The 24,048-nt window shown below is 39.4% G+C and overlaps 1 protein-coding gene and 1 long non-coding RNA gene across 5 annotated transcripts in view; one reads left to right on the top strand and one right to left on the bottom strand.

Moving 5' to 3' along the window:
- LOC145527436 (lysine-specific demethylase 4D-like) overlaps nt 1-24,048 on the top strand; it is a 29,653-nt gene extending 5,605 nt beyond the window's left edge. For 2 of the 4 annotated variants that reach the window (XM_081545471.1, XM_081545472.1), the window contains exons 3-5: nt 4,161-4,222; nt 21,364-23,210; nt 23,656-24,048. In XM_081545471.1, the coding sequence (XP_081401597.1) occupies nt 21,703-23,190 (1,488 nt within the window). In that variant the 5' untranslated portion in view covers nt 4,161-4,222; nt 21,364-21,702 and the 3' untranslated portion in view covers nt 23,191-23,210; nt 23,656-24,048. The remainder of the gene's footprint in view (nt 1-4,160; nt 4,223-21,363; nt 23,211-23,655) is intronic. The other 2 variants (XM_081545470.1, XM_081545469.1) reach the window with 1 other exon arrangement.
- Nucleotides 3,517-12,284, bottom strand: LOC145527439 (uncharacterized). The gene is made up of 3 exons (XR_014069752.1): nt 12,174-12,284; nt 11,136-11,347; nt 3,517-7,236 (listed from the first exon to the last, which is right to left on the bottom strand). It is a non-coding gene; the product is annotated as an uncharacterized LOC145527439 (long non-coding RNA).

The following is a 24,048-nucleotide window of genomic DNA, read 5'->3' as shown; positions in this document are numbered from 1 at the left end:
TTTATATATTGCTGTTTTAAATTCAGAGACTGTTCTAAGCTCTTTTATTAATTAAGATAGTTCATTCATAGTTCTTTTGGATTTTTTACATACACAGTCATTTCTAGGAATAACAACAGCTTTGTTTCCCCCCCACCCTTCCCTTTTTTTCCTTGCTGCCTTACATGGCATAAGACATCCAGGATACTCCCCTCCCCTCCTTGGAAAAAAAAAAAAAGACATCCAGGGCATACTGAATAAAAGAAGTGGTCACAAGCATCCTTGTCTTTTTCCTGCTTTGAAAGAGAAAACTTTGAACTTTTAATTATTAAGTGTGATGTTTACTGAAGGTTTGGGGTAGATGCACTTTATTCAATTAGAAATTTCCCTACAATTTATAGTTTGCTAAATGAATGGCAGATTTTATCAAACACTTCTCTGCATCTAATAAGATTATTTTTTAATCTGTTTGTGTTATATTAACTTATTTAAGTATCAACTAACCTTTCATTCCTGGAATAAACCCATCTTGGTCATGATGAATATATTGTAGGGATCCGTTTACTCAGTTTCTGTTTAGGACTTTTGCATCTATGCTCATCAGTGAGATTAGCCTTTTATTTTCCTTTCTTATAACGTCCTTGTTGGAGACGTGTACATACAGTTTGTATCATAAGATATGTTGGGAAATAGTCTTTCTATTCTTCAGGAAAATTTTTATAAGATTGGAATTACTACTTTGAATATTTGGTAAAAGTTGCTGGTGTAGCCATAGAGTTTTCTTTGTGAAAAGAGTTTTGATTACTGCTTCATTTTCCTTGCTGGTTATGGATACACTCAGCATTCTGTCGCTTTTTCTGTCAATTTTGCTATTTATATTTTTCTAAGAATTTTTTTCATCTGAATTTTAAAATATGTTGGCTTAAAGTTGTTTTTACTGTCTTTATTTTCTTTTTACGTCTCTAGCATCTATAGCAATGACTTCTTTGTCTTTCCTAATATTGATTATTTGTGCTTTCTGTTTCTGGTCTTTACCATTTTCACCAGGAGTTTGTTGGTTTTATTAGACTTTTCACAAAAAACTACTATTGGTTTTGTTCATCTTCTTTATATTAGTTTTCTCTTTCATCAATTTCTGGTCTTTTTACTATTTCCTTTGTTCTACTTTCTTTGCTGTGCTTCTGACTTTCTGCAGTGGATGCTGAGTTCATTTAATTTTCCAGTCTTTTTTCTTTTCTTAAATATTTATTTAAGCCTGTAAATCTTCCTTTTAATACTATTCATTAGTATCCCCCTAGATTTGAAATGTAGGATATTCATTTCTTTAGGATTTCATTTACTTTAAAGTATTTTCTAATTTTATTTTTATTTATGATTACAAGTTTTATTTAGAAATACATTTTTAATTTTACAAAATACAGAGCTTTCTCTATCATTTTAATATTGATTTTTGACTTTATTGTTTTGTGGTCAGAGGATATGTTCTGCCTACTTTGACATTTGTTAAAACTTGTTTTATGGCCAGAGTTTTATAGTCAATTTTGCTAAATTTCCATAGTACTCAAAAAAATCATATTCTGCAGTTTGGGAGTACAAAGTTCGATCTATGCCCTTTAGGTCAGTTTTTAAATTGCCTCACTCAAATAGTCTATGTTGCTTTTCAACTACTTGATCAATGAGTGGGGTCCTATTTTATGCCTTTCTTCCCTCAATCTGTCATTCTCAAAAGCACCTCAGATTAAGTGATAGGATGTAACATAGAATTTAGAACCACTCATTAAAATCTGAGATGAGTTTAGAATTATGCTAACTCAGTCAATATCCAACATTTTATTGGAGATTATGTCTAATCATATAAGACTTCTGTTCCTAATCAGCTCAGAATAAACCAAAAAAGTTGAAAAAAAAAGCTATGGCTACTGGAAAAGAGGAGATAATTTTTGTGTATATTTTCATTAGATATTAGCTGTATGAAAGTCTCTATAATCAGTGGTCAAGCTGATAGAACCAATAGGAGATAAGAGGCATGAGGATTGAAAAGAGGTCAATTAAAAAATTAATAGAAAAAATGACTATAAATTACTAAAAAATTATACTAAAAAGTAACAAAGTTCATTAGAATGTATCTGAAGAAACAGATAAATATCTTTATGGATAAAATTTTTAAACTTGATTGAAATACACACAAGATTTGAATAAATGGAAGACTATACAAGGTAATCGGAGAAGGCAATGGCACCCCACTCCAGTACTCTTGCCTGGAAAATCCCATGGACGGGGGAGCCTGTTGGGCTGCCGTCTATGGGGTCACGCAGAGTCGGACACGACTGAAGTGACTTAGCAGCAGCAGCATACAAGGTAATAGGAGGGAGTGCTATGTCTACAGTGAATTTTTATTTAACTTCATTCAGTTTCAATTTAAATCAGAGTTTTTATAGGACTTGACAGTTTATTCTAAGATGAATACTGAGGTGTAACTTTACTAGTCTAGTCAAATTAATTCTGAAAAAGAGGAATAAGGACTTCAGGACTCGTTTTACCAGTTAACAATACTAACTATAAAGCTATAGTAATTTAGACAATATAGTTTTGGCACAGGAATGGACAAATTAAAGACTTGAATAAAAAGTTTCCATTCTTATCTTTAAGCTTGACATATGAAAGTGGAGGATTCCAACTCAGTGGGAAAATGGTGATAGACAATGGGACTTCTACAAAAAAAACCCAACAATGACAATATAGATCCCTACCTCCAACAAAAATGTTCTAAATAGTTGAAACAAATTAATATGAAAAAGAGAAACTAAAAGAAAATAAAATCTTTGTTACTCCAAAACAGTGGATACTTTAACAAGATATAAGGGAACAAACCATAATGGAAAATAGTAATAAATGCTGCTGCTGCTGCTAAGTCACTTCAGTCGTGTCCGACTCTGTGCGATCCCATAGATGGCAGCCCACCAGGCTCCACATCCCTGGGATTCTCCAGGCAAGAGTAGTGGAGTGGGGTGCCATTGCCTTCTCTGGTAATAAATGAGGCTACATTTAAAATTTGAAATCACCTGAAAAATATACCATAAACAGATTGAAATGGAGGTGGTGCCTAGGATAAGATATTTCAAATCATCCAATAGACATAGAATTAGTATCTCAATCATTTAAATATTTAAAGAACAAATCAATAAAGGAAAACACTGACTGAAAAAATGGGCAAAGGATATAATGTAATTGTCAAAACCCACAAAAAGCCAATAAATCAATGAAAAATCATGAGTCACACAACATTAATATTAACAAGAATATAAAGGTGATAAATTGCCAATCCAATCACCAGCAACTAAAAATTTGACATTATCAAATACATCTGGGGATACAGAGAAATACACTCTCCTACTGTGCTAGTGACTGTGTTAATTAGGAAAATCCACAGGTAAGCAACCTGACGTTGCCTAATAAACTACAAAGTATAGTTTCTATATCAGTAAAAAATAAGACCAAAGTATCTAACCTAAATAAATTCTCACATATAATTACTAAGAGACATGTAAATAAGATTTTTAATTCAGCATTGTTTACAATAAAAAAGTGATCTGAATATTCATCAATAGAGAAATGCATTAAAGTTTTTTTATGACAGACTATATATGTACATAGATGAATGCATCTTGAAGCTGTTAATTTAAAAATTACAAAAATTAGTATATTTGGTATAAAATCATTTATACAAAATAAAAATAGCAAACACACGAAACAATACTGTATATGTGGATCCGCAACAGACACACACATGGGCATGTGTGCTCAGTTGCTCAGTTGTGTCCAACTCTTTTGTGATCCCATGGACGGTAGCCTGCCAGGCCATGGATTGTCCATGGACAGTCTCCTTTGTCCATGGGGTTATCCCAGCAGGAATACTGGCGTGGGTAGCCATTTCCTACTTCAGGAAATCTTCCTGACCCAGGGATCATTACTGCATCTCCTGTATTGGCAGGTAGATTCTTTACCACTGAACCACCTGGACACACACAAAAGACATCCACAGACAGAAAATGCACCAAATTCATGATAGCTGTTGTTTCTGGGGTTGCGGAGAAGAAGGAGATTAGGATTTGGGATTTAAATCTGAAAGGGATTTCCACTTCATCTGAAATATTTATTCTGTTTAAAAATACTTGAACCAGGAAGAAGACCCTTCAGGATGTCTGTTCAACATTACACTGGAGATTCTAGTCAAGGCAGTTAGGTAAGAAAAAGAAAGAAAAGGTATCCAAGTTGAAAAGAAAGAAAACTCTTTAATTGACAGATAGCTTGATTTTATATAGAGAAAATCTTAGGGAATGACTAAACTACTACAACAGATAAGTTCAACAAGATTGCAGGATACACAAGATAAATATACATAAATCAGTTGATTTATACACACCAGGAAGATCTGAAAATTAAGAAAACATTCCATTAACAATATCAAAAAGAATAAAATGCTTAAGAATAAATTCAACAAAAAAGATATAAGACTTCTACACTGGAAACTACATAACATTGTTAAAAAAGATCTAAATGAAAAAATATTCCATATTCATTGATCAGCAAATGATATTGTTAAGATGTCAATACTCCCCCAATTGTTCTATATGGGTCCAGTGTATTCCCTATTGAAATTCCTGCTGGCTTTTTTCCCTCAGGAAAAAAAGTTTATCCTGAAAAAGGTATAGAAGTACTAAAGACTCAAAATAGCCAAAACAGTCTTGAAAAATAATAAAAAACTTGGAGAACTCATACTTCCCCATTTCAAAACTTCACTGCAAAGTTTCAATGATCAAGCCCTTAGTATAGGGACAGCTATATATAGTTTAATGACTAACTGTAAACTTAAATGGAATAGAATCAACAAAACTTTCAAGACATTTCAACAGTGAAAGAATAATCTTTTTCAATGCATGTTGCTGGAATAATGGATATCCTTAAACAAAACTGAATCTGGATCCCTGCCTCACACCATATTTCGAGAAGGCAATGGCAGTCCTCTCCAGTACTCTTGCCTGGAAAATCCTATGGATGGAGGAGCCTGGTAGGCTATGGTCCATGGGGTCGCAAAGAGTCAGACACAACTAAGCAAGTTTACTTTCACTTTTTTTTAACCTCACACCATGCACAAAAACTAAGTCAAAGTTAATCATAGACCTAAGTGTAAGCTAAAACTATAAAACTTAAAACATAGAAATATATCTCCATGATTTTGAGCTAGGCAATAATTTCTTAGCTAGAACACCAAAGGCACAAGCAATAAAGAAAACTGATGACTTGGATTCATCAAAATTCAAAACTCGTGCACTTCAAAAGATGCAATTAAGAAAGTGAAAAGATAATCACAGACTGGGAGAAAATATTTGCAAATCATACATTCAAAAAAGAACTTATAATCAGGACATATAAAGATCTCTTGCAACTCAATTAATTATAACACATGCAAATATGAGCAAAGGATTTGAATAGAAATTTCTTCAAAAAAGATATGTGAATGGCCAATAAGGATAGTGACATGCTCAGCATCATATGTTGTTAAGGAAATGCAAATCAAAATAAGATACAACTTCATACTAAAGTGCTATATATAAAAAAAGGACAATTACAGATGTTGGTGAGGATATTGAAGAATTGGAACCCTCATATACGGTTGATGGAAACTGAAAATGTTGTGGGCACTTTGGAGAAATAGTATAGCAGTTTCTCAAAACGTTAAACATATGGTTTGTATCATCTTCAGTTGCTCAGTCGTGTCTCACTCTTCGTGACCCCATGGACTGCAGCACGCCAGGCTTCCCTGTCCTTCATTATCTCCCAGAGCTTGCACAAACTCATGTCCATTGAGTCGGTGATGCCATCCGACCACCTCATCCTCTGTCGTCCCCTTCTCCTCCTGCCTTCAGTCTTTGCCAGCATCACGGTCTTTTCCAATGAGTTGGCTCTTCGCATCAAAGTATTGGAGCTTCAGCATCAGTCCTTCCAATGAGTATTCAGGATTGATGTCCTTTAGGATTGACTGATTTGATCTTGCTGTCCAAGGGACTCTCAAGAGTCTTCTCCAGCACCACGATTCAAAAGCATCAATTCTTTGGTGCTCAGCTTTATGGTGCAACTCTCACATCCATATGTGACTACTGGAAAAATCATAGCTTTGACTATACCGACCCTTGTTGGCAAAGTAATATCTCTGTGTTTTAATATGCTGCCTATGTTTTGTCACAGCTTTTCTTCCAAGGAGCAAATGTCTTTTAATTTCATGGCTGTATTCACCATCTGCTGTGATTTTTGAGCCCAAGAAAATTAAGTCTGTCACTGTTTCTGTTGTTTCTCCATCTGTTTGCCATGAAGTGATGGGACCAGATGCGAGGATCTTAGTTTTCTGAATGTTGAGTTTTAAGCCAGCTTTTTCACTCACCTCTTTCACTTTCAATAAGAGGCTCTTTAGTTCCTCATCAATTTCTGCCAGGAGGGTGGTGTCGTCTGCATATCTAAGATTATTGATATTTCTCCCGGCAATCTTGATTCCAGCTTGTGCTTCATCCAGCCCAGCATTTTGTGTGATGGACTCTGCGTATAAGTTAAATAAGCTGGGTGACAATATACAGCCTTGACGTACTCCTTTCCCAATGTGTAACCAGTCCATTGTTCCATGTCTCGTTCTAACTGATTCTTCTTGACCTGCATACAGGTTTCTCAGGAGACAGTCGGGTAAGGTGATCTGGTATTCCCATCTCTTGAACAATTTTCCACAGTTTGTTGTGATTCACACCATCAAAGGCTTTAGTGTAATCAATGAAGCAAAAGTAGATGTTTTTCTGGAATTCTCTTGCTTTTTCTGTGATCCAATGGATGTTGGCAATTTGCTCTCTGGATCCTCTGCCTTTCCTAAATCCAGCTTGAACATCTAAATCCAGCTTGAACATCTAAATCCAGCTTGAACTGGAAGTTCTCAGTTCAGGTACTGTTAAAGCCTAGCTTGGAGAATTTTGAGCATTACTTTGCTAGCATGTGAAATGAGTGCAATTTTATGGTAGTTTGAACATTCTTTGGGGTTGGAATGAGAACTGACCCTTTCCAGTCCTGTGTCCACTGCTGAGTTTTCTAAATTTGCTGACATATTGAGTGCAGCACTTTCACAGCATCATGTTTTAGGATTTGAAAGAGCTCATCTGGAATTCCATCACCTTCACTAGCTTTGTTACTGTATGACCCAGCAATTCCACTTCTAGGTATCTGTACAAAAATAAAAAATAAAAACATGTCTATTCAATATGAATGTTCATAACTGCATTATTCATAAGAGTATTGAGTGCAGCACTTTCACAGCATCATGTTTTAGGATTTGAAAGAGCTCATCTGGAATTCCATCACCTTCACTAGCTTTGTTACTGTATGACCCAGCAATTCCACTTCTAGGTATCTGTACAAAAATAAAAAATAAAAACATGTCTATTCAATATGAATGTTCATAACTGCATTATTCATAAGAGCCAAAAGAGTAAAACAACCCAAATGTTATCAACTGATGGATGGATAAATTAAATATGGTATATTCATAACAATGGAATATTATTCAACCATAGAAAGAAGAAACATGCCTACAACATGAATGAACCTCAAAAACATGCTAAGTGAAACAAGCCAGACACAAAATATTACATATTCCATCTATATGAAATGTCCAGAATAGGTTAATCTACAAAGACAGAAGGTCGATTAGTGGTTGCCTGGAGCCAAGAGTGGGAATTGGCTGTGACTGCAGATGGGCATGAGGTTTATATGTGGAATGGTGGAAATGTTTTAAAAGTACATTGTGATGATGGCTGCACAGCTCTGAAATATACCAAAAAAACATTCAATTGTACACTTAAAATGGGTGAAATATTTGTTATGTAAATTACATCTCAATAAAGCTGTTTAAAAAAACCGCTTGAAGCAAATATGATAAAATAATAAGATGTCAATTATGGCTGGTTGGAATGCAGGGTTTTGCTATATATTCTATTTTCTTTATTTTTAATGTTTCTCAGAAACAAAAAATTAAGACACCATAAAATCCTAGGCCCCAATTTCAAATGAGATAGATGCATTAATTTATAGTCTTTTGATTATACCCTCACCTTCAGACACTGTCAGTTGCCCCCATTCCCAGAGGAAATTAGAATATTCTCAGCAAATCTTTCCAGTCATACATAGCAAACCCAACTCTCTAGTGCCTGACTCTTATTTAAATATAAGCCAAGAGTAATTAGAAGTATGAGGAAAGCATTTAACATGAAAAAATAGAAACCAAAACATCCTAGAAGGGTGAATTCAGAGGGAAGCCGACATAGTGTAGAGAATGCTGCTGCTGCTGCTAAGTCGCTTCAGTCTGTGCGACCCCACAGACGGCAGCCCACCAGGCTCTGCCATCCCTAGGATTCTCCAGGCAAGAATACTGGAGTGGGTTGCCATTTCCTTCTCCAGTGCATGAAAGGGAAAAGTGAAAGTGAAGTCGCTCAGTCGTGTCCGACTCTTCGCGACCCCATGGACTGTAGCCTACCAGGCTCCTCCATCCATGGGATTTTCCAGGCAAGAGTACTGGAGTGGGGTGCCATTGCCTTCTGCAAAAGTGTAGAGAATAAATGAAACTTAAAAAAAAAAAAGCCCTATTAATATTTCAAAAGAGGAGAAAAATCTGCAGCCATGAAAACTATTAGAAATATAAAGAAGGAATTCAGAGAACCAAAAGAATTTCTGAAAATTAAAAATAATTGCTAGAAGGCTTGAAAAATAAAAGAACAAAGATGGAAAATAAGAGAAAAATAAGAAAATTGATTAGCCCAGGAGGTCTCATATCCAACAAATTATATTTCCAGAGAGAGAAAACTGAAAATATAGTGGAAAGAAAAAATGGAATAAGAAAATTCTCAGCAACAAAGAATTTACATCAGAAGATCTAACACAATAACTGGCAAAAAAAGACAATCATATTTTGATGAAATCTCAGAAAATAAGGAGCAAAGAAATAATCATCAAAGTGTTCAAGGAAGATAGGTTGCACAGAAAGCATCAGAAAGCAGATGGGTTTTGGATTTCTAGAAGCTGTAATTCAATGGAACATTGTCTCCAGAATCTTGAAAGAAAAAGGTAGAGCACAGACATTTTCAGACATGCAGATTCTGGTAGACAGTTGTTACATCTGTGGCCAGAATTCTGTTTTTGTATCTGAGGAAATTTCCACATTATAACCCCTGCCTTGCCAAGTGGTAAGTCACTTATCCAGTATCTGTTGTAGCAAAGACGTAAGCACACGACCGTAGCTCTTCCAATCAGACATTTCCGTGGAAGCGCTCAATTTGAAGAAATGTGTGGAAGTCAGTTTTGCACAAGATGTGTCCCTGGAGGAGGATGGTGAGAGACTGAGCTTTCAGAGGCAGCCGTGGCATAGGTTTTAGCTAATGATGTCCCTCGCTCAGGGTCTTTGACCAGAGAAGGTATAGAATATATAGGTGGTTGGATAATTTGGGTGTTTTTCCTGGGTGCACAGTCACCAAACCCTATTCTCTGTTCCTCTTGGAGATTCTGTCTAATGATGCTTCCAAGGATGCTCCTGATGGATACTCCACCAACCCAAGAAAATAAACCAGGAAAGAAGATTGAGATGGGGGTCAGGGGTAGATTAGAGAAACTAACAGAGAAAAAGAACACCCAGAATTTCAGTGAATAGAAACCCCAGGATACAGTCTGTGCAACAGCCTAAAGACTAACCAGTCCAGATTCAAGCAAGCATATGGAGGGCTCCAGGAAGAATATTTCTGAAAAGAGAAATTAGATTTGGTACCTGAAGTGTCTTATGTATTTAGAAGAGATTTACACTACTGGGAATGAATTTGGGGATGAATTAATATGTATAAAACTAAGCAAATGAAATTAGGCATTAATTAACTATAGGAGAACATTTCATATATGAAAGGCAGTGCAATCATGGTACACTACATGATTCAGCTGTATCTAAGATTGTGTGGTAAAACTTCAGACTTGACTTAACCAAAATATTGGTTATAACTATATGAGAGGATGGGGTAGGGGAAGTCTGAGTGTGCTGGGATGGAGCAAAAGAGAACTAGATCCATGTCTTTTATAGTTTATGTCCACAATATCTAAAACTGCAAAGTCTAGAAATACTGGAAATACAAAATACCAGAAACAGGTAAAATATGTAACAGTAAGCCTTCGAGGAGTGGGAATGAGGGATAGGAAGAGTATTTGTCAGCGTTCTTTATTGCCTAGAGAATTTACTCTTAGGCAAAGGAAGTTGATTCTGTTTTGGGTTTAGTTTGTTTTTCAGTGGTTTTATGGAATCTCTGGGAGAATTCCAAGAATTAGGATTATATACTACTCAAGAAATATATTAAAAGTTTATTGACAATTCAAAGAAGTCTGTGTTAGAATTAAAATTCGAGTGGCTGTGTCATGGAGATATGAGTTCAAGAAGACTTCCGCCTGACTGCCAGATACCACGGTGATTGCCACAGTATCCATGTAAGAGCAAAGTAAGGAGAGAAGTCTCTGAGATTAATATTCCCAGGCTCAATTTATTACATGTCACAATGAAATCATTACGAGACATTTAAGTTGCTGATTTAAAGACCAACTCATCGTCTTTGTCATGATTTAATTTCTGCTGTTCGACTGGATCAGTATTTTTGCCATGCTGTTCATGCCTGACACTTCCCATCATGTGTCATTCTCCTTTATGTCCACACTCCTGGATGTTCCTTACTAGGGAGTCCACATCAAATATTGGCATTTGGGATTAAAAGTGTACAGGAAAGGTAACTTTTCATCTTCTCTTTTCCACACAACTTATCAAGAAGGGAATGTAGAAGCTTGTGGAGCAGAAACATGCAGGTATCTCAGAGAAAGAAGCAAGCACATCTCATAGAAGGGATTTATTAAGTGCCCACTGAAGGTGCAAGCTAGCTTCAAGTAAAACAGTCTGGAGAGTTCCCACGTCAACAGTTGTTTTAAGCACCAAATAAACGGTGCAAACAAACAGTGCTCGTGGAGTGTAGAGGACAGTCTTTACCAACACCTAGGCTTTGCAGGTTTGGAGCATCCCAGGTGGCACTAGTGGTTAAAGAACCCACCTGTCAATGCAGGAGACAAAAGACACCGGTACAATCCCTGGGTTGGGAAGATCGCTTGGAGAAGGGCATGGCAACCGACTCCAGTATTCTTGCTTGGAGAATCCCATGGACAGAGGAGCCTGGCGGGCTACAGTTCATAGGGTCGCACAGAGTTGGACACGGCTGAAGCGATGTGCACACACGCAGAAGGATCCTTCAAGCAGGAGACTTGTCTGGAAGGCAGGGATCATAATTTAGATAACAGTGAGAGAAGAAAGTGGGGCTTTCCTGGTGGCTCAGAAAGAATCCACTTAAAATGCGGGAGACTTGCGTTCGATCCGTGGGTTGGGAAGATCCCTTGGAGGAAGGAATGGCAACCTACTCCATTATTCTTGCCTGGAGAATCCCATGGACAGAGGAGTCTGAAGGGCCACAGTCCATGGGTTCGCAGAGTCGGACACGACTGAGCGACTAAGCATTGCATTGAGAGAAGGAGAGACAAGAAGGGCGTGTATTTGAAGCTGGGAGTTAGTTTTAGGAACTATTGGGAGAGACAGTTGGGAAAACAAGATAAAGATGGTGCTTTAAAAACATTTACTTTGTTCCCTCCAAAACTCTACTGGAGTGACAATAACAGGATCTTTGTTTTAAGAAGTAATAAACGGCTTCCCTGGTGGCTCAGTGGTAAGGAATCCACCTGCCAATGCAGGAGACATGGGTTTATCCCTGCTCTGGGAAGATCCCGTATGGCCTTGGAGCAACTATAAGCCCTTACGCCACAATTACTGATACCTGCTTACCCTAGAACCCACAACAAAAGAAGCCACTGCAATAAGAAGCCTGCGCACCACAACTAGAAAGTAACCCCTGCTTTCCACAACAAAAGAGCCCATGCAGCACAGAAGACCTGGCACAGCCAAAAATAAAAACCTAAAATTATGTATATAAAAACTAAAATTATATATATATATATATATATACACAAAGAAAATGGCAAAGGAGATAATATAGAAGCAAAATTAGAAAACAGAAGGACAAGTAGAAACTGATTTGTCAAACCCTGGAAAGCTGAATCCGAAATTGGCAGTGAAAGTCAAGAAGCAGCTCAGTTGTCTCTAAGAACCCCAAAGGCAGCAGAAATTCATGGCACCAGGTACCTCTGGATGTGACAGTTAAAATGGGGCTAAGGGGGATTTGTTGGAAGTCTGTCTTAGAAGCAGTTAAGATTAAGCAGTTAAGATTAAGCAGTTAAGATTCTGCCCCTCCCCCTCTGGGCAGCAGAGTAAACTGCTATCTCACCCTGACAGAAAACTAAGCTTCATTGTCTAGAGTGGCTGAAAAGGATGTTCTCTGGACTGGGAATTTCCGGGAACCACTGGGAGTATGGCTGTCAAAGGGGAAACTGGCTGATTTACTGAACCTCCCCAGTTGGATATTAGAAAATTCAAGACCCATTTTCTGCCTGGTGGAGAAACCAGGCCTGTCCCCTCAGGGGGAAGATTAGAAGATTCTTTACTGTTGAATATCACCAGTTGTAGAGATACCAGCATCAGAGCTTCAGTCAGGAAACAGCCCAGCCAGATCACCATACAGGGAAGCATAAGTCACCAAAACCATCCACACACCCGGAGCTTCTAATAAGTTCTGGGCGCCATACCCTTATATTTGACCCTATTACTAAGGACCGCCAGACATTTGAGGAAAGCCTTGAACCTAAAAGAAGCCAAAACGAACCAACAGAAAAAGAAGGTTTAAAGAACCAGACTATGCAGGAGGGGAGAGTACCTCCAAAAGTCAATGACATTTTAGTATTTTCTGAGAGATGAAGTAATGCTCAAAATTCTCCAAGCCAGGCTTCAACAGTACATGAACTGAAAACTTCCACATGTTCAAGCTGGATTTAGAAAGGAGACGAAGCAGAGATCAAATTGCCAACATCCATTGGATCGTAGAAAAAGCAAGGGAATTCCAGAAAAACATCTACTTCTGCTTCATTGACTACACTAAAGCCTTTGACGGTATGTATCACAACAAACTGGAAAATTCAAGAGATGGGAATATCAAACCACCTTACCTGCCTCCTGAGAAACCTGTATGCAGATCAAGAAGCAACAGTTAGAACTGGACATGGAACAACAGACTGGTTCAAAATTGGGAAAGCAGTATGTCAAGGCTGTATATTGTCACCCTGCTTATTAAGCTTATATGCAGAGTACATCAAGCAAAATGCTGGGCTGGATGAAGCACAAGCTGGCATCAAGATTACCAGGAGAAATATCAATAACCTCAGGTATGCAGATGATATCACCGTTATGGCAGAAAGTGAGAAGGAACTAAAGATTCTCTTGATGAAAGTGAAAGAGGAGAGTGAAAAAGCTGGCTTAAACTCAACATTCAAAAAACAAAGATTATGACATCTGGTCCCATCACTTCATGGCAAATAGTTGGGGTAACAATGGAAACAGTGACAGACTTAATTTTCTTGGGCTCAAAAATCACAGCAGATGGTGACTGCAGTCATGAAGTTAAAAGATGTTTGCTCTTTGGAAGAAAAGTTATGACCAACCTAGACAGCAGAGACTAGCAGAGACATTACTTTGGCAACAAAGGTCCATCTAGTCAAAGCTATGGTTTTTCCAGTAGTCATGTATGGATGTGAGAGTTGGACTATAAAGAAAGCTGAGCACCGAAGAATTGATGCTTTTGAACTGTGGTGTTGGAGAAGACTCTTGAAAGTCCCTTGGACTGCAAGGAGATCCAACCAGTCCATCCTAAAGGAGATCAGTCCTGGGTGTTCATTGGAAGGACTGATGTTGAAGCGGAAACCCCAATACTTGGGCCACCTGATGCGAAGAACTGACTCACTTGAAAAGACCCTGATGCTGGGAAAGATTGAAGAAGAGAGTGGGGGACGACAGAGGATGAGATGGTTGGATGGCATCACCGACTTAATGGACATGATGCTGCTGCTGCTGCTGCTAAGTCGCGTCAGTCATGTCCGACTCTGTGCGACACCATAGATGGCAGCTCACCAGGCTCCCCCGTCCCTGGGATTCTCCAGGCAAGAGTACTGGAGTGGGTTGCCATTTCCTTCTCCAGGGCATGAAAGTGAAAAGTGAAAGTGGAGTCGCTCAGTCGTGTCCGACTCAGTGACCCCATGGACTGCAGCCCGCCAGGCTCCTCCGTCCATGGGATTTTCCAGGCAAGAGTACTGGAGTGGGGTGCCATTGCCTTCTCCATAATGGACATGAGTTTGAGCAAATTCCAGGAGTTGGTGTTGGTCAGGGAGCCCTGGCGTGCTGCAGTCCATGGGTTTGCAAAGAGTTGGACTTGACTGAGCTACTGAACTGAACTGAACTAACATACAAAAAGGAAAAACTCATACGGCAATATTTATCTCCCTCTGGATGGGGAAATAACTTTCTAAACTTAAAAGACATGAAAGGCATTACGTAGGAAAAACAGACTCAACATTTTAATAAGACTGAAATGAATGTCAAAAATCATTTAAAACTAAATATAAATTTAAGAATTGGCAAACTGGGAAAAAACTATAACTAGATCCAACAAGAGGTTTACTATGTAAAATATTCATCTGAGCAGTTTGTAAAATATTCATATACTATGTAAAATATGTGAGATATTCACATAATATGTAAAATGTTCACATAAATAGATTAAGCAAAACATTAGAAGCATATTAGAGAAAAATGGGCAAAGGATATGAACCAGTGCATATGATAAAATCCAAATGGCTAACATTCATTGAAGAAAAAAAGATCAATCTTAGTAGTAATCCAAGAAGTATAATTTAAAACTTGAACTAGTCTTTTTCACTTACAAATTATTAAAAGATTTTTTTCAGAGCAAAGTTAATAGTAAGGATGTAAAGTGATGTTTTTCTGGAAAATTTTGGCAATATGAGTTAAGGATCTTAGAATGTTTAAACTTTGCAATGTGGTAATTCCATTTCTAAATATCTAATCCAAGGAATATCATTGTTTAACTGATATTTTACTCTATATATTGATCTAAGTACTTAAATATAAGATATTTATCAATGAGTAATAATTATGGAAAAGTAAAAAAAATAACTGTACAACAATGGGAGAAAGTTGAGTCACTTATCTCCCATCAAATAGAATTTATTTAGCTGTCAAATATTATGGTTATAATTATTTTCAATAAATGGTAAGTAGACTTTATAACTTGAGAAGAAATTTATTAAACAAATCATTTAGATATTGACTGTCAGCAGAAACAATGGCTAATGCTTGAGGCATTTTGTCAACAATCTCTATCTGGAATAATAACTTTGAAATATGCATGCAACATGAAAGACAAGAAAGCTTTCCTGCTGTCCTTAAATTGTTGTGAGCAATCTAGACAGTGGCCACAGTGAGAGGGATTATTAAACTTAACTTCACTTCTCACCTTCTCAGTTTAAAACAGACACACAGACACCCCCCAGGAAATCTTGGAGAAATTATTTTTTAAAGACTTCCTAATTTCCAGAAATCCATTAAGTCTAATTATTCTGATAAAAATATTCTTCTTCAGTTGTCAGAATTGTCAAGTTTCCTTAGATGAAGAATTTCTGTGTTACTTGGGAATACCAAGAATAAGGGTAAAATGGAAGAGTATCTGAAATGAAAGCGTCTATATTCACCTAGTCCTTGTGACTGCAGCTGCAAGAAACGTGGAGGCAGGCTCACAGTCCAAGCAGCCATCTGAGAGCCAGAGAGAAAGCATACGTCTGGAGCACTGAAGCATCACTGTCAGTGCACCTGCAAATTCTGAGAAGTTTTGATTTGAGCACAGAGTTACACTTACAAAATCAGAGTGTTTCTTTTGGATGCTCATTATCTGAAGACTAATGTTTACATAGATGGTTTTATATAGATGTTAGCCCAGCCTCATTCCTCCTAGGATCCTTAGAAATATAAAAAAGGAAATAACTTAGTTTACAAAACAAATACAGGAGACATCCTTGGTAGTCCAGTGGTTAGGACTCTGAGCTTCCTTTGCAGGGGCACAGGTTCAGTCCCTGGCCAGGGAACTAAGATCCTGCATGCCTCGTGGCAGGCTTCTTAGGTGGCCTTAGTGGTAAGGAACCTGCCTGCCAATGCAGGAGTCATAAGAGATGGGGGTTCGATCCTTGGATTGGGAAGATCCCCTGGAGGAGAGAATGGCAACCCACTCCAGTACTCTTGCCTGGAGAATCACCATGGACAGAGGAGCCTGGTGGGCTACAGTCCATAGGGTCACAGAGAGTGGGACATGACTGAAGTGACTTAGCACACACACCTGCATGCCTCGTGGCACAGCCAAAAAAATAGAAACAAATACAAAGCAATCAACTCAAAGCTTATTTTAGTTGTCTATTAATAATTCAATAAGAAATGAGGGCCTGTGTGATACTCATCGTCAGCATTTTATCGTTTATTAGTGGAAAGACACTTCACATGGTATTTAAATATTTGACATTAATTCGTCTTCTAAATTGTTTCACTTTTCTCTTTTCATTTCTTTAGAGGAAATTTTCAGATAGAAAGAATGCAATATTTGATTATATATTCATAAAAACAAACCAAGAGTTTTAAATAAAATCATTGTAGAAAAATTTTAAAGATTAAAAAGTTAGGGTGAAAACTTCCCTGGGAGTCTAGTGTTTAAGACTCTGCCTTCCAATGCACGGGGCACTAGCTCCGGTCAAGGAACTGAGATCCCACATGCTGCAGGGCGCAACCAAAAATTAAACAAAAAAATCGATGTGAGATGGGGAGATGATCATGTGATACAGGTAATGTTGGTCCTTGTAGATCCTCAGAGTCTAGTGGAGTGGTGACAACTATAAGTAGGAGAGGAAGGCAAGCTGGGTCCTTGGGGTCTTATACAAGGAGGGAGAGCACAGGAAGCTTCCCTGGGGTATACAGATGTCCCTAAGGCTTTATAGTAGACTATCAGGGGGTCCCCTGACATCACTGACTGTATGTCTGGGGAGAGGGAGATGAATAGCCAACAGTAACTAGGATAATTGTATTACCATCCTTGGAAAAAATGACTTCTAAAGGAGGAAGTTAGTCTCAGGAGAAAGATGATCAGTTTGTACTAAACGAGTTGATTTTCAGGCGCTCAGTGGCAGGAGAAGCAAATCAGAAACTTGGGAGAAAGTCAGTGCTCTTAGAGAAAGCTATAGCAATAAATGATATCTTTAAGGATAGGGAGAGTGATACTAAGGAAAGCCATGAACATAAAAAGGAAATTTAAAGGGGGAAGTAAAAGGAGTTAAAAGAGAAATGAGAATTGAACTTTGACATAAGTCTGCATTTATGTAGTATAAAAAGTAGAACCAAGCAGAAAAAAAAAAAGAGAGAGAGAGAGTTAAGAGGATTATCAATGCCCTGGAGGTGAGAGATATTTTAGGAGGAAGAAGGGGGTGTTCCATGAATCAGTGATGTAGAGAAAGAGAAAGTGGAGTCGCTCAGTTGTGTCTGACTCTTTGTGACCCCATGGACTATAGCCTATCAGGCTCCTCCATCCATGGTATTTTCCAGGCAAGACTATTGGAGTGAGCTGCCATTTCCTTCTCCAGAGGATCTTCCAAACCCATGGATTGAACCCGGGTCTCCTGCATTGCAGACTGGAGCTTTACCATCTGAGCCACCAGGGAAGCCCTGTGATGTAGAGAGATAAACTATAACTCCTGGAGCAGTATTTGGGAGACAATTTGATGATTTAGAGATGGATTCCAGTGGAGAAGTGGGGTTACAATCAGAAGACGAGAGATGAGGAAATGTATTTGTGAACATAGATTATTTTTGTTTATATTTTGGTATTGAAAGGAAGAGTTGGACATGACTGAGCAACTGAACAACAACAATTGAAAGGAAGGTGAAAGGACAGTCGCCTAAATCAGCAAAGAGACTGATGATTTAAGAAAGACAAAGGTGATAGTGATTATTTATTTAGTTTTGGAATGAGTGGGAGGTGTCAATTTAAGGAGTTTAAATAGCAACATTAACTCTGGAAAGGGAGACTATCTTATCCAAGAGTAGGAAGACAGATGAGATGTAAGTAAGAGGAGAGAGTTTGTAGCGTGTGCCAATGATTTTACTTATTTTTTTAATAAAAATTTTTGAAGTGTGTGCCCTATGTAAGGTACCAAGATCTTTTGGAAAATACGATGATGATCGAGACATAGACAGTGCTCTCAAAATACTTTCCTATGGAAGATAAGTATAGAAATAACTAGAGATTGAGAATACAAACTATTAAGTTAAATATAAATTTTTCTACATCTTGGTTTTTTCCTCCATAAATTGGGGATAACGATAATACCAGTTTCATAGACTAGTTGTGAGGTTTGAATGAGATACTGTACAGAACATGCTTAATGAGGAGCTCGACAAAATGAAGTGCAAATGAAGGTGATGCTTGCTGTTATAGAAATGACAAGTGCTGAAAGAGAACTGTAGAAAATCAATGAGATTGTGCTCTGTTGGGAGCAGTAAAGGAAGATAAGGGGGCAAGTTCATCTACTTTGGAAGCGGTGGAATTTAGGGACTGAGAAGGAAGGAGATTTTGGAAGAGAGAAATGGGAAGAAGGAGACAGGTTGACATTTCATGTCATCGTTTTAGTCGCTAAGTCGTGTCTGACTCTTTCCACAGCCAAGCTCCTGTGCCTGTGTCCATGGGATTTCCCAGGCAAGAATACTGGAGTGGGTCGCCTTTTCCTTCTGCAGGGGAGAAGCTAGGAGTATACTGGCATTTTTTTGAGACACAGCCGGGAATGTGTTTGGAACAGAGAGAGCAAGGAGTAAGGTAGAAAGGGGTAAGGTCAGGAGGTGATGGTGGGCCAGATCACGTAGGGACTTTGAGGACATTCCAAAGATTCTCAGTGGGGTGGAGTAGGTAGGCCTGAAGTTTGAGGACAGGGAAGGTGACATAGAATATTTAGAGGGTGGAATTAGGGGAGTGTAAGAGGATTAGGAAACAGTATTAAAAGAGTAATTGAAATTGGTCAATGAAATAGTTTGCTGATACATCTTTTTTTTTCTTCTAAATTTAATGAGACTATTACTTTTGTTTCACTGTTAAGAATGATCCTTGCTATTTTTTTTCATTAAAATTCTTTATCTTACAAAAGAAGTTTCCCTTGATGCTTTGCAAGTAAGAATTTTTAAATCATAAATGGATGTTGCATTTCATCAAATGCTTTTTTTTTTGGATACCTACAATATGATGATATGTTTCATTCCCTTTGTTAATATTCTGAATTATACCATTAGATTTTCCAATACTAAATCATTCTTGCATTCTATTTAGTCATGATGTTATTATTATTTTACTGTATTGCTGTATTTCATTGGATAACATTCCATTTTATGCTTGTATCTATGCTTATAAACAAAGATAGCCCATAGCTTTATTTTCTATTGTCTTTTATTTAATTTTGCTATCAGAGATGAGAATAGCCTCATCTGAGTAGCTTTCCACCTTTTCCTATACTCTGAAACAACTTGAATAATAAGAGTTAACTGTTTCTTGAAAATTTTCTAGATTCACATATAAAATGATGTGTCACCTGAACTTTCAAGGGTCATACTTTGAACCAGATCTTTGTACTGGAATATTCAAGCTTTCTAGTTTTTCTTGGATCCATTTTGGATATGTTTCCTCTCTAGAAAATTATTTTTCTCTCTTTGGAAACTTTTGCTGTCATGTTGCTCCTAATATTCTCTTTAGAGATTTTCAAAATTCTCTGCTGTTACTAGCTTTGTGCCCTATTTCATTCCTAGTAACTTTTTTTCCTCTTCTTCCTTTTGGAAAAAAAAAAAATTTATTTTCTTTTTGGTGGCTCTGAGTCTTCAATGCCGCATGTGGGCTTTCTCTAGTTTCGGAGAGGTGGTGCTATACTCTAGTTGCAGCACACCAGCTTCTCTTTGCAGTGGCATCTCTCGTCGTGAAGCACGTGGGCTTCAGTTGTTGAAGCAGGCAGGCTCACTAGTTGTGGCGCATGGGCTTAGTCGTTCTGAGGCATGTGCAGCCTTCCCAGACCAGGGATTGAACCTGTGTCCCCTGCATTTACAGGTGGATTCTTATCCATTGTACCACCAGGGAAGTCCCCTTCTTCCTTTTCTCATGCTCAGTTATTCCCATGATTTGTTGCTCTTATTAATTTCTTCAAAGAATACTTTTGGTCAGCAACTCTCTGTTTTGTATGTGTTATCTCTCATTAATTTCTTTATTCTTTGTTATTTTTTTAGTTCTTCTCTCATTTTTTTAATTTTTAAATATACTTTTTTAGTTTCTTTCTTCTATTTTTTAGCTTCTTCAGTTGAATGTTTAGTTCATTTATTTTCAATCACTCTTCCTTTTCCTTTTGTTATAATAGCTCTGACTCCTTTAATGCTTTTCACCTTAAACTCTATTTTTAAATATATTTATTTAACTAATTTAAGTAAATTTTTAAAAGTTTAGTTCACAGATATCTGTGAAAATCATTATAGCTTGATGAATTATGACAATGAACCATTCTGAAGGCTGTGTTTACCCAGGTTCCAAACAGAATATTCATATTACTCTAGAGACTTCCTCATAGCTCCACTCATAACCTCTCTCCTTCACAAAGTTCACCACTTCACCACTATTATGACTTCTAATATAGATTACTTTGCCTCCTTTTTATCTTTGTATAAATGGAAGCATAGAATAGGTATTCTTTTGAGCCTAGATAATTAGTTTCACGTTTATAGAATTATGCCTATATTTTCATGTAATTCTTGTTTATCTTCATTGCTGTATTGTGTTCCACTATATGAATATATTAAAATGTGTTTATCCATTCTACTGTTGATTGATATTTGGGTTGTTTCCAATGTTTAGTTACTAGAAATAATGTTGTTTTGAACATTCTTGGACTTGACTTTCAGTGCATAGGCATACACATATCCTAGGCGTGTGGTAACAGTTGAATCATAGCAAAAGGGTTCAATGTTAGTAGATATAGTACTGTCCAAATTGTTTTTCAAAGTGAGTGTAATGATTTCCATTCTCCTTACTAGAACAGAAGAATTTCCATTGTTCCACATCAATACCATTTCTTATATTGTCAGTCTTGTGAAATTTTAGCCTTTATTTGAGCATGCAATTATATTCCATGATACAGTTTTATTTGCAGTTCTCTATTAACATTTTCCAAACATTAGTTTTCAACCTTTCTGTATTATATATATATATATTTTAGGTTTTCTTTTCAACACCACCCTGAAGACACTTCGTTTGAGATATCTGTCCAGGACTGGGTAATTCAATATACCTCAAGAGGGCAGAGCCGAAGGTCAACTGAGAAATATCATAGACTTGCAGGCTCAGCCACCATCAGTCCTGAGCAAAGCTTCTGCCCAGACTGGATTCCCCTGGAGAAGCAGCAGGCCTAAGCAGTACCATCAGCTCATTGTATTAAAGTCCACTGGGCGTTCCTTCTGACTCATAGATCCTCAAACTGTTTTTGAAAACGTAACATTTTCCAGCATCCTCACCTATCCAGAATATACAGAAAAACTTGGCACTTTGTTTCTTATTAATGGAAGCTATGAAGTCCAATTGTGGCCGGAACCCAAGTTGTAGCATAATGATATTTCATCCAACCAAAGAAGAGTTTACTGATTTTGATAAATACATTGCTTACATAGAATCGCAAGGGGCCCACCGAGCAGGCTTGGCTAAGATAGTTCCACCCAAGGGATGGAAAGCCCGACAGACCTACGACGATATCAATGACATCTTAATAGCCTCTCCGCTCCAGCAGGTGGTCTCCGGGGGGGCAGGTGTGTTTACTCAATACCACAAAAAGAAGAAAGCCATGACCGTGGCAGAGTACCGCCACTTAGCAAATACGAAAAAGTATCAGACTCCATTCTACTCCGATTTTGAGGAATTGGAGCGAAAATATTGGAAAACCCGCCTGTACGAGTCCCCAATATACGGCGCGGACATCAGTGGCTCTTTATTTGATGAAAACACGAAGCAGTGGAACCTGGGCCACCTGGGAACCATTCAGGACCTGCTGGAGCAGGAGTGCGGGGTGGTCATCGAGGGCGTCAACACCCCCTACCTGTACTTCGGCATGTGGAAGACCGCCTTCGCCTGGCACACGGAGGACATGGACCTTTACAGCATCAACTTCCTGCACTTCGGGGAGCCCAAGACCTGGTACGCGGTGCCGCCTGAGCACGGCCGGCGCCTGGAACGCCTGGCCGGCGAGCTCTTCCCGGGCAGCTCGCGGGGCTGCGCGGCCTTCCTGCGGCACAAGGCGGCGCTCATCTCGCCCACGGTGCTCCGGGACAACGGCATCCCCTTCGGGCGGGTCACGCAGGAGGCGGGCGAGTTCATGGTGACCTTCCCCTACGGCTACCACTCGGGCTTCAACCACGGCTTCAACTGCGCCGAGGCCATCAATTTCGCCACCCCGCGCTGGATCGATTATGGCAAAGCGGCCTCGCAGTGCAGCTGCGGCGAGGCGCAGGTGGCCTTCTCCATGGACGCCTTCGTGCGCATCCTGCAGCCTGAGCGCTATGAGCTGTGGAAACGCGGGCAGGACCGGGCGGTGGTGAACCACGCCGAGGCCGCGGCGCCGGGCGGCCGGGAGCTGAGCGCCTGGAGGGAGGTGCAAACGGTGGGCCCCAAGTACTACCCGCCTCGCCGCTCCGCCCGCCCGCGTCAGCCTGTGTCTTCAAGCCAGGGCACCTACCCCAGAGCCCCTGTGCGGGCCGTGTCCCTGCGCCCCTTGCCTGTCCGGGGTTCCTGCTCGTCCTCCCAGTTTGATGCTGTCGCCGGCAGCAGCTCACGGAAGACCAGCCAGACCCCTCCGCTGTCGCCAGGTCCGACGGTGGCGCCGTGTCTCCAGCCAGTTGGCAGATGCGGTTCTCGTCGTCGTCCTCGGGAAAAGGGCACTCGAGAGCTGACTGCCCCCATCAGAGCTAAGAGGGGCCTCTCCTTAGATCCCAAGGCTCAACCCTTGCCTGCAGAGGGACGGATGGACGACCCTGCCCCAACAAGCCCTGGACTCTAGCCTCTTGCTAAGGCCTCCAGGTATGACTGTGGCCCTGTCCCATAATTCAGGCGAAGCCTTGCATCCCACTACTCTTGGGTGTAGAGGATCCTAAAGAGTGGTCACACTGACATTTCAGAGCTTTGGGTATTTGCGGGTCATTAGTCTTGCACGGGGGCTTCCCAGGTGGCTAGTGGCACAGAACCCACTTACCAGTGTAGGAGACCTAGGAGACATGGGTTCGATTCCTAGGTAGGGAAGATGCCTGGGGGCGGGCGTAGCAACCCACTCCAGTATTCTTGCCTGAAGAATCCCATGCATGGAGGAGCCTAGTGGGCTAGGATCCATAGGGTTGCAAAGAGTTAGACACGACCGAAGCGACTGAGCATGCGTGCAGTCTTGCATGAGGGTCCCTCCTGTGTTGTCCCTGGAAGTGCTGGGTCCGTGGTGTTTACCCACTTCTCCAGTGTTTGTTCTTTCTCCCAGAACCTGGAATCTTCAGACACTGCTAACCCCTGTGTCACCAGCTGAGGCTTCCTTCATCCACTGGACACTCTAGTGACCCTGTGAACTAGGTCCTGCTGAGGTCACCAGAGCTGATCTACCTCAGATTCCATCCCGTGGGCCAACTCTGGATGCTGCCTAGCTTCTGAAGAATCCTGGGCTTTGAGTACCCTCCAGCTTTTCTCCTTTTCTTCTTCCCACTTCCTTTTCACCCACCCCTTGCTTCTGCCACACAAAGCTCTTTTGACCAATTAGGTCAGTAGAGGCGCAGATATTAATATATAATATTTCTGAGTCTTCAATGTATTGAAAAAGTGTTCTCTGCCAGTATTGGTTTGCAACTCTATTAAAGGCAGCCAGAAAGTTAACATCTGA

This window comes from Giraffa tippelskirchi, chromosome 11 (genome assembly GCF_054371585.1).
Source record: "Giraffa tippelskirchi isolate mGirTip1 chromosome 11, T2T-mGirTip1v1.2.pri, whole genome shotgun sequence".
Taxonomy (NCBI): Eukaryota; Metazoa; Chordata; class Mammalia; order Artiodactyla; family Giraffidae; genus Giraffa; species Giraffa tippelskirchi.
Note: the sequence above shows the minus strand (reverse complement) of the source record. Positions and strands in the feature narration are given on the sequence as shown.